Source organism: Dryobates pubescens, chromosome 1 (genome assembly GCF_014839835.1).
Source record: "Dryobates pubescens isolate bDryPub1 chromosome 1, bDryPub1.pri, whole genome shotgun sequence".
Taxonomy (NCBI): Eukaryota; Metazoa; Chordata; class Aves; order Piciformes; family Picidae; genus Dryobates; species Dryobates pubescens.
The window spans coordinates 41067570-41084337 of record NC_071612.1 but is presented as its reverse complement, the minus strand read 5'-3'; the positions used below and the strand labels follow the sequence as shown (position 1 = coordinate 41084337).

At 38.4% G+C, this 16768-nt stretch overlaps 1 protein-coding gene across 2 annotated transcripts in view; it reads right to left on the bottom strand.

Annotated features, from left to right (window-relative positions):
• ZDHHC2 (zinc finger DHHC-type palmitoyltransferase 2) overlaps positions 1-16768 on the bottom strand; it is a 40840-nt gene that overhangs the window by 16357 nt on the left and 7715 nt on the right. The window contains exons 1-6 of one of the 2 annotated variants that reach the window (XM_054164445.1): positions 13928-14136; positions 13584-13610; positions 10260-10354; positions 7125-7245; positions 6115-6184; positions 4058-4090 (exon numbers count right to left, since the gene is read on the bottom strand). In XM_054164445.1, the coding sequence (XP_054020420.1) occupies positions 4058-4090; positions 6115-6184; positions 7125-7245; positions 10260-10354; positions 13584-13610; position 13928 (347 nt within the window). In that variant the 5' untranslated portion in view covers positions 13929-14136. Of the gene's footprint in view, positions 1-4057; positions 4091-6114; positions 6185-7124; positions 7246-10259; positions 10355-13583; positions 13611-13927; positions 14137-16768 lie in introns of those variants that run through there. The other variant, XM_054164437.1, reaches the window with a different exon arrangement.

The following is a 16768-nucleotide window of genomic DNA, read 5'->3' as shown; positions in this document are numbered from 1 at the left end:
GAAGCTAGCCAAAAGTTCATAGGTTCATAGAATGGTTTAGGTTGGAAGTGATCGTAAAGATCATCTCATTCCAACCTCCCCTGCCATGGGCAGGGACACCTTCCACTAGACCAGGCTGCTCAGGGCCTCATCCAACCTGGCCTTGAACACTTCCAGGGAGGGTGCACTCATGACCAACTGGGCAACCTGTTCCAGTGTCTCACCACCCTCACTGTAAAGAATTTCTTCCTAATACCCAGTTTAAATCTGCCCTCCTCAAGCTTAAATTCATTCCCTCTCATCCTATCACTAAAAGCCCTTCTAAAAGGTCCCTTCACGTAGTGGAAGGCTGCTCTAAGTTATCCCCAGAGCCTTCTTTTCTCCAGGATGAACAGCCACAACTCTCTCAGACTGTATCACAGCACTGCTAACTTGGACTTAACTCTCCACAGGAGAATTAAAAAAAAACCCAAACCCACATACCTTCTTTAATTAATTAACATTGCTGCCAAAAAGATTAACTAATTAAGACAAGACTTCACCCATGAAAACACCTATATGTTGAACAATTATTCTCAAAAATAAGAATATTTGAAGAGTCTCAGCTTTAGGTTCTACAAGTACATGACAGTAATGGCAGAATACATGGTAACCAGGATAGGCAAAATCTTGAAGTGCCAAATAAAGCTTCACTGTACACTGCTGCTATCCATCCTCAGGGTGGATAGGGCGTTTGTTTGTTTTGTTACTGGTTTTGTTTCTATTAAACATGCCACCTTGGCTAAACATTAAATTTGGCATCGCCATTTAAACATGCAGCAATAGCTGAGCATCAGTATTAACTACAGCCAAGAAGGACTAGCAGCAGATTGTTCTAATTAAAAAACCCCAGAAGATCTGTTGCTAAGCTCATGATTCCTACTGGAAAGTAAATTTACAATTCTCCACAGTGCAGTGTGATGTTTTTTATTGAATGTGTCAAAGTAGGCAATTCAATGATTAACTGCAACCAATTCAGACTGAAGGTTTCTATGATAACCTTCTTTTCCTTTCCTGGTATTTATGTTGGGACAGTTTTGACTTTATGACACTGTTTTGTGTGAGAAAAGAACTATCAAGTGAAATAAATGCTATTGCTCAAAAAAGAAATTTCTTGAGTGGAAGACAGATTTCTTCCCTGCTGATCTTTTGCACTGCTGCATATGGCACACATGTTAAAATAAACTTTCAAAAATGATTCTACTCCCTTCAATTCTGACAAAGCCCCAGACTGAGGAGTTCTCAAAAGAAGAGAACAGTTCATCAGAAGACAGAAGAGGGCCAAGATTCTGCAGTTGCACTATTTGAGCGTGCAGTGTGAAATCATAAAACCAAATCAAAAAGATTTGAAGCCTAACATTTTTGAGGAAGAGTAAAACTGATGAATGTCCTCACAACTGGCTGAACAATGGTCTGCTACTGCAGTACAACATCCATCCAGAAGAACAGTCCAGGTTAATGATTTGGATTATAGGTAACATGTAAAACAATTGATTTTGAAGTAGAAGAAGAAGAAGAGACATCCTTTCTCTCTCAGAAGTTAGTTTATGGAAAGTTCTAGGCAAAGAAATATTTCATAAGGCACTGAAGGTGATACAACTCAGTTAACAAAAATCATCATGGAATGAAGGAGATGCTGTATTATTTTCAGATGACTCAAATGACAAAGGAGAGATGTTTCGAATTATTCCGCATCAGGTGCATCTTCTTAGTATTAGAGTTGTTACATACAAGTTATACTTCCAGTAATGACTCAAGCCATTGCACTCCTGCTTGCAGCTCCACCTATATATAGTATGAGTAGCAGCAACAATAGCCAAGAAATCACTAATGCTTTTATTTCTGCATCACTTGAACCTTTTAGAATAGTTAGAGGGCAGTTAAATATTTCAGTTCATCACAGCACTTCCATTAGCGCAGAAGCAACAGCCCAAATAAAGCCTCCCAAAAAGCAGAAGACAGATGACCTGGGGCTAGGACATGACTCCCATCTTACTACTTCTGCCTTCCATATCCTTCATCTTATTTTCTCTCCAGAAATCCTTCACCTAGCAGAATATTAAAATAGTAATAAACTCTCTTTGAATGCTCTCCCAACACAAACAAACCAAAAAGGGCATCTAGTGATGGCTAAAGCCCACCCATTACCCTGATTTGCACCCTTACTCCAGCTGGCAAAACAGCCATATAATAATTTCCCAAAGAACCCCTGAACTCAGGTCTTTAAAGGAAACTATGAAGGCTGATCAGCAAACTCCAAATAATCCAAACCACTCTTGTTGCTCTGTTCCACAGTTATTTTTTTCAGGGTGAGCAAGGAACTGTGGAAATCCACTCAAATTAGGGAAAATAAAGCAAGACATTACCTCTTTTTTTTTTTTTCTAGTGCATTTCTTTTACTTGAATTACAAAAGGAACAATTCTCCATTAAGAGAATTTCTTAAGTACCTTCTCCATTTCTGCCTTTTCTCTTTTGCACCCATTGGTTATTAGACTAGAAACAATGAGCAATGCAAGTATGGCCTCGAACTGGGTGTGTTCGGATATGAAGACTCTGCAAACAGGTAAAATAACCAAATGCTACTGAGAGGAAAATGGAGTTTGTTTTCCTAGAAGTCTATGGATTAGTGAAATGCCACTTCACTGCCCCTTTATACAACACTAAAGTACTCAGTTTATGACTTGCTATTCAATGCAATGGATTTTTATTCTGGAACAGAATTTACACAACAGACATTTAAATGTACTATCCTAAGGCAGGCCAGCTCAAAGAATTCCAAACAGACCATAAAGCTTATGAAAACTATGTATAAAACTGAACAATAACAGTGATTTTGAGGCTTCTCACTGGTGTTTTGTCAGCAATAGGCTGACAGCTATTTTTTTTCTTATAGCTTTCTACACGACAGCTCTGGGAATAAAGAAAACAACATTTTGTTTCTTATAGGAAATTTGTTCTGCTTTCAGTGGTTTTACATGTTTTTGGATTGTCTGGGTATTCTTGTTTGGTTGGGTTTTTTGAATGAAGAAGCCCACTGCTAACAGTGACCATCATCAAGTTTCACATGCTGATAGCACTACAGAAAGAAAAAAGTAGTCATCGGTAATTCTATCCCATACAGGTAAATATTTCTTTCAATTCTATTTACCACACAGTGGCAAAATAAGGGCAGATTGCATATTGCATTATGTCAGACCTGTGGCCAGGACCAAAGCAATCAGGAGGACCCCAGCACCCCTTCCTCCCCTAGGACAGTTTCCTCTTCCCTCTTCCCAGGAATTTGATTTAAGAAGGTCAAGCCAGCTGCTCAGAGCTATCTACCATTCAGTTTGTCCAACACAAATGATGTTTAGACCAGATTCACGCGGCAAAGAACTGCTATCTACCACTCAATCCTCTTAACTTGGACCTTGCTAAACAATTATCTTTAATTATTTCTGTGAGATATCTGCCAAACTGACATAAAATTAATTATACATCCTGTCTCCCCACTGGTTCGAAGGGCTGCTGAGAAAAGATAGAAAACAAAACCACTGTGTAGGCCAACACAGCAGCAGAAGGAGGAAGGGTGGGAGGAAGAGGAAAGAAAACAAAGAACCCATGTAACTAAAAGAGGTAACTTGTTCTTTCCAGCTGTCATGGGGACTTCAGTAAGGAGAACAAGGCACATCCCTTTCCTTTGGTTTTTAACCTAATCATCACACAACTAAGCCACAGGAATACTCAAAAGCCCATGAAGAAAAGATGCAGTTCTTAAAAGTAGTTTTCTCACTGGCCAGAAGTCTACCTCATGCTAACTATAAAAACATGGAGCTACTTTCCAGAGGTCTAACAAAAGTGTTGCAGGAACCTCTTTCCACATTTCCCAACTAGGAAAAGAGGACATTCAGTAAATAACACTAATGCTCCTGCAAGACCACTACCTTCACGTAATCATTTAAATCTAGAAACAGTGAAGCAACACTTTCATAACAGCCCCCTCAAGAGTTTATTTTAACAAATCAGAAAGTAAGAGAAGAAAGACAGTAGTACACTTACCATGGGCAATGATGATCCATTTTCAAAATGCATCTTAAAAAACACCCAGCAGAATTCCAAACATTGCAAAAGGCAATAGGAAAAAAAACACCACCACAAAGTCAGAAGCAGTTATGTGTTAGATTTCAATTATTCACATACAGATTAGGAATCATCCATATGTAGTGTTGTTCACCTATTCTATTTAACAAAGATGCCTATTCACATTCACATAATACAGTTTACCTACAATTAAACAGTAGGGAACCCAAAATCAAGACACTTGTTCAGACAAGAGCTCAGTGATTTAAGCAAATGCAATCTATAGCTTAAGGATTTGATCCTCATTCTGAATAGGTTTTTCAACTATTGTTTATTTCCTGAATATTTACTGGGATATTTCAATTATTACATGCTTAGTGATACAGTCAAATACATTTCCATGTCTCTGATTTGCTTTTGTAGAAATATATCCAGGTGCACAGTAGGTTTTCAAGTACTTACCTTGTATGAAAAATCTCAAACATTCTTCAATTAATCATTCTCCATCAATAAAATATGGACAAGAAAATCAGATATAATTGAAGAAAATTAATTTTGACAAGATAAGGACAAATTAAGGTATTCTGCACCATTTTTCTCCACTCTGCCCAGCTACATCCTATCTGATCTATCTGGCATTGCAACCACATTACAGTACAACACAATCATGACCTTCTTTCTGCCTCAAAAGTTACTCTTTCAGTGCCTCTGTTGTTTAGCTGGACAAAACTGGAAAATCTTCTCTGCCTCACAATCATGTTGGAAGGTTTGAGGATGCCTCTTCTCTTAAAATTAGAAATTTAAATCACTGGGGGCAAGACTGGAGAAATACAGAGACAGCCAAGCCAACTGGAGAAAGGTCAGAGAGAAGAACAGCCAAAATACAGATTAAATAAGAAAGCAATTAAAACTTCTAGGGAATGTGGAGGTGAACATTTTATGGCTTCAGTTAGAAATGGGGGGGATGCTTGGTTGTTTCTTTAAACAAAAATAACCTGCAAGTTATCCAGTGAAAAACAGGCTATTAAGTTTATTACCTCAGATAAGATGTAAGTGACATCATGATTAGATTGAGATGGGGAGTGATCTTTATTCAGATTCTAACAAAAGAAGCAAATTTTTGTTTATCAGCTATTTTTTGGTTACATTCTTAAGGAAAGATCTTTATTAACATTAAAAACATTTAACCATTATGTAAAGAATTTATAAGACCACACAATTCATGTTGGCATCAAGAAAGCAATCAAGTGAATTAGAATAATGTTCCTTAGAATTTTCTCTAGAAAAAGATAAATAAAACTAACTAAATGAAAAAAGCTAAGGGGAACAAAAAAAACCCCAACACCTTATCTGCCATAACATTAAACCTCAAAAATCTATGCACAAAAAATATGAGCTTTCTCATAGTTTGAGACTGGGTGCACCCATAGAGCACAGGACTCCAAAGGATAGATGGGTCCAGGAGGTAGACCTGAAAGTGTAATTATTTCATTCCCAGAATGTCTGCATCTCCCATTTATAAGGGGACAGCACAAGATGTTACTCCCCTTTTTTCCCTTTCCTCTTCTCTCTCTCTCTCCTTCTTGTGGCTGCTCCCTTATCTTTGCAATGTGGGGGAGTGAGTGGGGTGGGTTAACTTGGCAGGGGTCTGAAGCTGGCAAGATCGATTTTACTTGCATCACCTGTGTTTGATATAGGGACAGAGCAGTATAGGGGGGTGGCCTTTGAGGCCTGGATTTTGGTCTGGTTTGGTGGAGGCTGGAAAAACTTTGGCCTAAGGAGGCTATTGGATAACAATGGCCTATGAGTTTCTTTGTATTTTATATGCACTGTAGCATGTAGTTTATGAATAGCACTTCCATTTAAACTTCCAATAATATTCTGAATTTCTATACAACCCTGTCTGGAATTTTTCTTTAACTACTTCCAGAAGAGTTAGAGAGCCTGTCTCGCTCCTTAAACCGAGACAAGCTTCTGTGTCAAGACAAAAAAGTCCATTAATTCAGAAAAATCACTTATTTAAAATATTTTCTTACTTGTCGCATACAGAACAGTGATGGCAACGGTCTGGTTTTACAAGATGGCATCTGTCACAGTATCTGATTGCTAAAGAAGAAAGTTCCAAAATTAGATCTAAATGTACAGTTACACATTTTGATTCCTGAAGTCTGTGCAAAAAGGAGTATCAGTAGCTCAGCCCAGCAGAACCCTCAGGAAAGCATATCAGCATGACGAGAAGCAGTTGCAAATACTGAAGCATTCTTCAAGTACTTGCAATGCTGAATCCCGCAGAGTGAACCCCAAAAGCTCGGCTGTTGCAATCTCTGCTAATCATGCTAATCAAGAGTTTTTCTTCCAAATCCCTCAGCTTTGCAGAACAACCAATGAACCAACAAAATACACAAAGTCCTCACTAGACTGGAAAACGTTTTAAAGACTGTTCAACAATACAGTTATTTCAAGCTATTATTCTAACAACTTTAATTTACTGTATGAGATTATCTCTTAGACTTGCTTAGCCAGCCAGCATTCACATACTTACATCATCAGTAGGTTAACTTTTAGTTTAGAAGAGCTTTTGTTCTTGCAACTGAACAACCAGCAAATAAAATGCTAAGTTTCTTACTGTGGTCTATCTAGCCACACAAGACAAGCAAATAGGGATTAAATATTTTAAATTAGTTTTTAACCTATGAAAGAAGAAATCTATGCAGTTGAAGACTGCTACAGCTTCTTCTGTAGTCTGTTAGTATTACAAGTGATTTGCTAATGTCAGTTTGCAAACATAGAGCAAGGTGTTGTCAACACAGTTTAAAACCTCAAGTTCCATGAAGCAATTTACTTCCCAACAATCCTTCCACTGAATAAATACAGCTGCATAAAGGTACATTAAGGTTATGTTCTTGTGTCACTTTGTTCTTTTATGAAGGAGGAAAACCAGTTCTTCTCTATAACACAAACCCTTTAGATTTATTTATTTTTGCAATGTAGTTCAGATAGTACATCAAGAAACCTGCCTTCGGTGGTCTCCTGAACACCTATTTACCTCCAGACATTGTCCGTGTATAGATAGGAAGATCCTTGGCTGCTCGTCTTAAGACTTCTTGCTGGGATTCACCTCTAGGCTCCCTTTCTAGGGACTCCTTGTCTGAATATGATAGATGAAACTGGAATAATTTTTAAAATCAAAGATGTTAGCAACTTTAGTTAAATATCTATAGAGATGCAGCGAGAAATAAATATTCACGACACCAGGATGAATTAGCAGCACATACAAGGTATTACAGCAAATCACCCAGTGTTCCTAAGACCACTAATTTAGTTTATGGCAATTAAAGATGAAATTTAAATTATTTCTGATTCAGTATTGATGCAATGCTGACTGCTTCCATAAGTAAGAAGAGGACGATGAAGAGCTTACCATTCCCTTGAAAGGATGGTTAATTTACTTCCAAAACACTAAATATTAGCTAGGGAATATATGCCAGAGATACCAGTCTTCAACTGAAAGAAAATATGCTACTAGTAAAAACTCTTCTGGTGGCTGGCATTTTCCCTTTTATTCTTTGCCACTAGAGAGTTGCCATTCTCTTCATGCAGGTGTGCATCTTCATTCAGATGTGGTTTTACTTCAGAGACTGGCTGAAAGAAGGAATAGATGGGCGCTCTGTATGACAGAATATCCATATCTTAACATCTTCCTGCATAAAAGGACAGCGTCTATCACTGCCCAAAATGGCAGTAAGCTCTAGTAAGAGCTGAGAGGGTAAAAATTACTGAGAGAGATGCATGGTATACATGAAGTAGAGTGTAACAAGTTTGGACTAAAGTCCTCTGCAACACAGCAACACAGTTATACCACTGCAGCTTCCAGACACGGGGAGACACACAAATCTTCAGTATCTGTCAGAGAGATATATGGGATACAAAATCACCTCTGAAAAGAAAACTGTCTTAGGCAAGAAGAGTGGTCATCTCTAGCCTGTACTAGAAACCCTTTGCATAACATTTATGTCTACAGACAGGTTTGTCACTACAATAATATGAATCTTTTTCCTAAATAAAAGAAATGCATTTAAAACTAAGAAGGCAGGTGGAAAAACACATTTAAGAGCTTATTCTCACCTCCATTGAGAAGGTACCTCATTACTTTTCTGACAAAGCTCACAATCTTCCGGCAGAAGCTGTTTAGGGTGAGTTTCTCAGGTCACCATTCATTTTTTTTCCCTAGCAAAAATACACTCTTTCCAACACTTGAGTTGATTTATATTGGGATATGTAGGATTTCTCACTGCAGAAACCTGGATCAGAACACTTATAGCTTATTTTTCAATGCTTCTTGTTTGATATACACAGAGCTATTTCTCCACCATTTCGTATTGGTTCTCAAATTAGTCTAAACTCTACAAAACCTGCCAACCATCTTCTCTCTCACCTTCAAGCAGTCCACATACATAGTTCGTATGCACAGGTACAGAATGCACACACTAACATGAAGTCCCTCAAAGCCTCTTAAAGGGAAACTGGAGCTGGAACTTCAGTGCTTTTCATACATGTAAAAAGTTGAAATATGCTTAACAAGAAATGCACAGGCTGTGTGGTTTGCACCGGCTGCAGTATTCATGAAGACAGAAGACAAAAGCTTTATCTGTTTTTCAGTCTTCCAACACATATTTGCTAGAGTTGGTAAGTCAAACTCGGTTATGTTGCAAACACATCCTTTTTGCAGTGGATGTCAAACAGTAATTTACCATTACAAAATACCTTAATTAAAATTTTAAAATACTACTCTAGTAGATTAGGAAGAAGACATGGAACAACAAAGATGCCACTTACACAGAAACACCATGCACTGCTTCCTATTACCCAGCCTCAATAGTTTTAATATCCAGCAGAACTGTATGATGGCTTTGGAATCCTACTATAATTACTAAGGATTTGTCACAATGTTTCGGAAGTCTTTTATTGGCAGTGATTTGAAAACCCTTCTAATTGTCACTGCAGTCGCCATACATTCTGCTATGCAATTACCAAACAAAATAGGTTCTTAATGCATTTTGTTACTCTCTGCCCCAAGCTGTCAATTACTTTGAATTATCTACTTGTTTCTAAAATTGCATATCTTATTAGCCAATTAAAACTATTCAGAGAAGAAGCTCCACACAACGGACCGCAGAAATCATCAGCTACTTATTTTGTGTTGGCATGGAAGTTATAGGAGCTGCAGCTATGAGTCCATGACAAAGTAAGTATTGGCTTTGTGGGTATTTCAAACTCCAGATCAGCCATGGCCTAATTTCTTTTGACCTCAAAGGTTGTGTGACACAGTACCTACTGAAGACTGTGGGGTTTCTGTACAAAAGCAATTATGGAAGAGGCCAAAATGTTGCATTGGTTGTACCAGGCTGCATGGGGAAGATTTTCATCAAGGTTACTGACAGCTTTCTCTCTCTCTCCCTTTTTTTGTTTTTTTTTAATTTAGAAAGAAAGTGAAATTAAAACAATGTAAAAACCTAAAGCAGTTATTTTGAGGCTACATCACATTGAACATCGTTTTGTATCTTAATATTCTCCAGAACAACTGGGTTCTTCCACTTCTGTACTACCTGGACTTAAACTTTGGGTATCTATTTACTCAGACTTCTTTTCCATGCAGCTGTTCTATACTAGCCCCCCTCCTGCTTAGCCAGGTGTGGCTCCCCAGCATCAGCTTACATCAAAACCCCCAAGTTCCTTCGTACCAAAGGAAATGGGGAAGAAGCTCTTAATTCAGAGGACACAGACAGACGCTGACAGGCAATATCAGTCTTAAGCGCAGGACAATAAATTTTTTGCCCACAAAGAAGTATTATATTCAAATGCAAAGACCTGAGCTGCTAGTTCAAATAACTCATATTTTCAAGTGGGGATTTTTCAATTATTATTAACATCATATACATAATCTAATTTTAAAAATATCTTTAAAAAGGAACATCAGTAATTAGAGAAGGTGTAGTTTTGCTTTTGTTTTTGTCATTACACCGTTTGCAGTCTGACTTAGTCCTGTTAAGAAGCTGTAACTACCAGATGTATTATTCCACATAGTAAAACTACATCAGATCAGACTCTATGTTATTCAAATACTACAAAAATCAGACATTTGACTAGGCTGTTTTGCAAACAAAAGTTAAGTTTATCTTACTTCTTTTGAAGGGTTCATTGGTAGCGTAAAGATTGTTTTCCAATATGACCAGACGAACAGCATGAAAAATATGTGGTAAGCAACCAGGCACACAACTAAAATCAAAAAGGAACAGAATTAATACAAACAGGCCAGTGGTACTACAGTGCTTACAAATGGATGCTGTACATATCACAGATAGTTTCTCTAACGGATGTAAATACAGAGGCTCTGCAAAAGCTTTGCAACGAAAATACTGCGCTGCAGCTCTACATGAGACAGACTGTGTGGGGGAAGTCATGATACAGGCTACATATATTCAGAAGATTGAGGGAACAGTTAGTAGACTATTAGATCCCCATAATTATTTAGCAAGCACTGTCCCTTTGCACACTTGTCAAATTCTGTTTAACTGGTGCCTCTCTGCTTTTTAGCTTTACAAACCATTTTAGCTTTAAAAACATTATAAAACATGCTAAAAAAAACACACCCCCAAAAAAACAACCCCACAATAAATAAATTCCAACCAAAAACCCAAACAAAAAGCCAAAACACCACCCATTCACCCCCCACCACTCCCCCCTCAAAAAGTGCAACTACCTAAGCAATGACTAAAGCAAAGCAGTCTTTCAGTGGCTACGTGTACAACACCTGAGCAGTAACCATAACCAGTGAATCTGTTTTGCTAGATTTTTAGGAGGGAAAACAGCCAAGTGTTTTTTAAAAACCAGCATGTTGTTTAAATTCAAATGTTCATTCAGTGCTTTATATTCTTTACAGTCATTGATTTATCCTTAGATCTTTTAATAGATGCCATTCAATGTTTACCATGCCAAGTTGTTTTACTGGAATATAGGAGGCAACATTAATTTTTCCAAAGAGCCTGCCATGGCAGGATAGGTGTTTCCATTTAAAAGCTTTCACTGCACTAAGCAATTCACCACAGTAAATGGCAAATCCAAAAGTTGTATCCCAAGAGTATTTCCCTGGATTTTTCTTCCTCGGGCAGAGAAGCATCAAATAAAGGACATCTGACACGAACAATGAAAAATATTCTTCCCCTGCTGTACAGATGAACTCAGAGAGATGAAGGTTATATGGAACCAACATGGTCAAACAGTCTTCATATAACTTCTATAAATTTATAAGACTGTCAAAAATGATCATAAAGGGAAACCTGTGTACTTCTATACAATCTGAAACACTGGCCTCATATGGTGAGCCCATGTTTTTATATATGTAATGCTATTCAGTGCTGGAGAATTTCCCATGACACATGCATGATGGTGTGTATAAATGCAAGAACAGTAGTCTTCTGTAATTTTGCCTCAGAATAATGCTGAATAAATGTTTCTGGTGTTGAAATGTGTTTACTCATAAAAGCAGCAATACAGTAAATATTTATTCACCAGGCAGTTTAAAAAAAATAGACAAAAGCTAATAAAATAAGCTAATAAAATCTGAGGAGCAGTATTGTACAAAGCTTTGGGCATGACAGAGGAAAAGGGCCAAATACCATGTCTACAAAGTGAAAATTATCTCATCAAGGTAAGTAATTGGTAGAACTGGACTCCACATCAAGCACAACGCACTAAATGACCATCTTGTTGCACAAACATCTGGCAAGAACAGACCACATTTTTCTGAGAACATTACAACTCTACAAGCCTCTGATTTAATGAAAAGAAGGGGAAAAAAAGAAAACCAATCCCAAATCAGTGTTTTTTAAACAACAGCATATTCATGGCATAGAGCGAATGGAAAGTAGGGCAAGTTAGATTCATTCTGTACACTATGCATGTACTAATCTGCATCTGCATTTTATTGTTGTGAGAATAATGGTAAGTGTGACTCACAAAAAAATTCCTTCTTCATACAAATGGAAAAAAACAAAACCCTCAAAAAAGACTACTGGAAGAAGACAAAACTCTAGCCTAAAGACATTATCCCAACTTTGCCCTTTAAAGTTTGTGTAAGACTTAAGCTCTGCTTGTTAGCTCTTGCACCTCACTTTTCCAAGCTGGCCCAGGTCCTGACCAGGCACTTCTCTGCACCGCAATGGAGACTCTAAGCCACCCAGCTGCTCTGCTCATCTGTGGGTGTTCAGAGTCCAATATATGAACCTCAAATCTCTTGAGCCAGAAAAAGAAGAGCTGTGTGCAGCTCCCTGGGCAGAAATCCTTCTATTTCACGCTTATAAATAGCCTATCCCTTTTAGGAAGGCAACCCATTTACAAATAGCTGCCATAGCTAGATTTGGGGGGGAATTTCCAGCAACCTGTGGTAGGGCTGGAAAAAATTTGCCCAGTTTCCATCCTTGAAAACACTCAGGGCAGAACAGCCAGAGTAAATTTCTCCTGACTGGCTGAAGCTGACCAAAGCTTTGACCAGCTAAAATGAAGGAATTTAATGTTGCCTAATTAATACATTCTGCTGCTAATTCTTCTGTGCTTTATGAACAATGCTTAACAATACACTCATCTCCCACACACACATTATGGAGCAGGAAGAAACTGAGATTATTTCGAAGTCTGCAGGTGCTGATGTTTGTGCATATGCTGTGCTAGTTTCAGCTGGAATAGAGTTAATTCCTAGCAGGGAGAAAATTAACTCTAACCCAGCTGGATCCAGGACGTACACTGAGGCACTCAAAGAGGGGGAAGAGATCACTTAACTGGGGTAAAAAAACAATTCAAACAAATGTTTCTTAATTGGCAAACACTTTTTCTAAGGGAGGCAGTCACCAATGATAAAACCTGCTGGAATTACACGAGTGTAAAATCACAGCTTGTATGCTAACCCCCAGCCCCTTCCTTCACAGCCTGACGCTTTACAGTTCCATGTTGTGCTACAGCATTCAAACAGCACCTGGGAAAGCAATCTAAATATGCTGCAGCCTCAGGGTAGGAACTCTAATGACAGCTAATCAGGCAGTTTCATTATTTTCTCAAAAGGTTACATATCTGAAGGATTTTGTTTCTTCAAAGACCCTTGCTAAAAAGAAACTGCAGAAAAAAATTCACGCTGGGCTCTGCACGAATGCCTTGCTCACCTTTACAAGGCCTGGTTTTACAAAAGCTTGTTTTATGAATTTTTAAAAAAATAAATAAATAAACAATTAAAGGATTAATTTTACTGACACTTTTGAAAGGCAGTAAGAAGATAAAAAGCTCTAATTTTTCTCATCTCTTTTTGGAATGGCTAAAGCAACACTCAGGAACAGCTGAGGAAGACAAAACCCCACTTATTTAAAACAGCCTAGATCTGTATCTCAATTCCCCTACTAAACAACTATACTACCCTGATAGCTGAATTCTATTAATAAGCAGCTAATAAAAATCTTACCTTTTTCTCCAATATTTGTCATTGTCACTGAAAAATAAGAAAAAAGAAAGAGCAAAAATGAAGTTAAATAGCAAAAGATGTGACTGAATATTTTCAACTTTTGTCTTACAAAGAGGGAGGAGTAATCATCAAACAATGCAAACTTAAGGCCACGCACTACAAGCTTTCATGCTGTGCATATTCATCACAAGAATTGGTAGACAATAAGGAGCTTTTAAGATTTTTGGCTCCCATTCCGCGGCTCAGTTCCTGAGAACTGACACCTCGATCTGTCTGCTCAAGGTTAACCCAAGAAAACCTCTGAAGAACAGTTATTTCTTTAACTGTGGTTGTACAGGTCTTACTGTTTATGTTCTGTTCTTGAGGCAAAGGTAGCTGGCTCCAGAACTGGTTTTGCCAGCAATGCTCAGTGATATCTTACATCTCCAAGGCATAAAAATAGTAAGTAGACAAAAATTGCATGTACTCTAAGAAACTGCCCACAGATTACAGGATTTGGGGACAGCAAGTGAGTGGGAAAGGCACAAGTAGGTCAGGCATGGATTGGAGTACACTGGTATCATGTATCAGTCACCACATTTACAAGAGAGAATCAATCTTTTGCTTAAAGCTACATTCCCTCTTAGTTACGTTATTTAAAAACCAAACCAACCAACCAACACAAAACCCAAAACAAAACACACACACCAAACCAAACAAAAAACCCCAAACCAACAAAAAAGCCCCACACCACACATCCCACAACAGGTATCTCAGAGAGCAGACACTCCCAGGTGATCACAACGTCAAGGTGCTTTCCCCTTTCCACCCCAACCACTCCATCATACATTTATTCATCTCAGTTAAGCAGGCTACAAATCATAATACACTGGCACCTACAATTGCAAGCAAGGGGGCTGTAGCTGTATGGATCTTTCATCTGCTCTTGATGCCCTAAAAATAATGGCTGCTCAATGCTGATCTTCAAACAGCAGACACAAGGCAGCTCTTACTGAAAGAACAAGCAGCCATTCCATTCTACTTTTATGTATTAAATTTGGGCTGTTGATAGAGTGAAAGTCAGTATTTAAATGTATCTTGCTCAATGCAAGGATGTACAAGGATGGGCCCAGTGCTGTTTAACACCTCAACTTTGGGTGCTTTGGAGTAGTGAACATTCCTCAGGTTTACAGATGACACCACCCTGGAGACATCAACTTCTATGCTCATGTGCAGGACTGTCATTCAGAGGGACCAAGAAAGGCTGCAGGAATGGGCCAAGAGGACAAAGTCAAACTCCTGCACCCGTAAAGAAAACCCACAAACAACCCTGCAACTATACAGCCTGGGGACTGCTGGGCTGGAGAAATGCCTCAAGCTGCACCAGGGGCAGGAGGTTAGGAAGAAATCCTTCACAGAAAGAGTAATTTGCCATTGGAATGGGCTGCCCAGGGAGGTGGTGGAGTCACCACCACTGGAAGTGTTTAAAATGAGACTGGATGAGGCATTTAGTGCCACAGTTTAGTTGATTAGATGGTGTTGGGTGATAGGTTGGACTTGATCTTGAAGGTCTTTTCCAATCTGGTTAATTCTGTATTCCTCTCCAAGAGGCAGCATAGTACCACAGGGCCAGTGAGAAATGAAAGATTTTGTTTGTTTGTTTGTTTGTTTTTCACAAACATGTCAGAACTCTTATAGTCAAGCTATTTAAGTGCATGAAAATTTTCTATCATGAGAAAAACAAACCCCACACCTCTAATTTTAGATGTTTGCTATTTACCCCACCTTCAAACAGCACGCATGATATATTTATTTAAACCAAATTTTGTTATTTTCAGTCAATCCAGTGATGCTGTTTTACTATAGTGTCCAATAGTATATTTGAGCATATAGTCTTCTGTGAATTATTTATATCAGTCTTTCTGGCAGTTTTCTTATTTCACTTCCAAGGGGTCATATTCACTGCTTGGAAGCAGAAGAGAAAAGTAGGTCAGATTGTGCATCCTGTCATTAATAAATACCAGCTTAAATGCTACAAATTCACTTATTGGTAGTCAAATAGCATACAAACAATAAAAGTTTGAAAGCACTTATTTCTACAAGGACTAAAATAAACACAAAGGGCACACCAACCCCAACTGTTAACCAGTTTCTCCAATCTTGGGAGAAATCAAGGTAAAATCCTCTGAGAAAAGAATGGAGTGATACTCCTGAACACTCAGAGATGGAGATAATTACAAAACTATGACCTGTCTTCAGGAAGTCATTAAAAAGTTACAGCTCTGTTCACTTGAAGTACTGTAGGGGCCAATTTCATTAAGAATCAGCCTTCCACTGCCATTTACAGTTCAGTACTAGCAGACTATCACATAATTAGAGCCTTTCTGTTTCATTACACAGCTTGCAGACGGTGCTCATCAGAATTAGAGATCAGGCTGGGACACACGCAGCCAACGCAGATGCCAATTTCCTGAGCCAGAAACATCATTCCCTGCTTGCCCTGAGACACAAGCAGCCAGAAACAGCACATTCAGTAGTCAAAGCTGCTAAACAGCCTGTGCTTACAAAAACCAACAGTGACTGAGGACAGACAACTGTCTGGATGGAAAGGACACCCAGAGAAACCTGGAGAATTCAGCCCACACTCGCTGGTGGTCCTCCTCAGTGGGAGAAAGCCATGCAGCATTAGGAAGCTCCCTTGGCAGGCAAAGGGGCACCGGACTATCACAAAACGGCTTGCTGTAACTCCATCACCACAATTAGATTGCTAAGAGGAGAAGCCACATTGCTAGGCACCTTGCACTGGGTCAGCCCTGAATTCAGTGATAGGAATGGATTTCCTATTTCCTGAACCATAGCTCATTTTCTCTCCAAATCTTTACTGTCACTCAGACATAGAAAAACTAAGTAGCACCCATCTCCATGTAGGCAGAGACATGGCAAGACACATTACAAAACCCCAAAGACAAAATTAACAATAACTAAATCACAATTTTTTTTTAAACATTAATTTTCCTTGACTTCTACACTCAAAATTAAAGTTCCTGAACAGTAAATGCCATGGTTAGATTAACAGAACAAAAACAACCAATCAAACAAAACAAAACAAAACAAGCACCCAGAATAATTAAAAGGGGCAATTAAATTTTTAAATCATTGATGGAAGTGAATACACAAAATCTTGCTTCCATATTTTATGTACATTT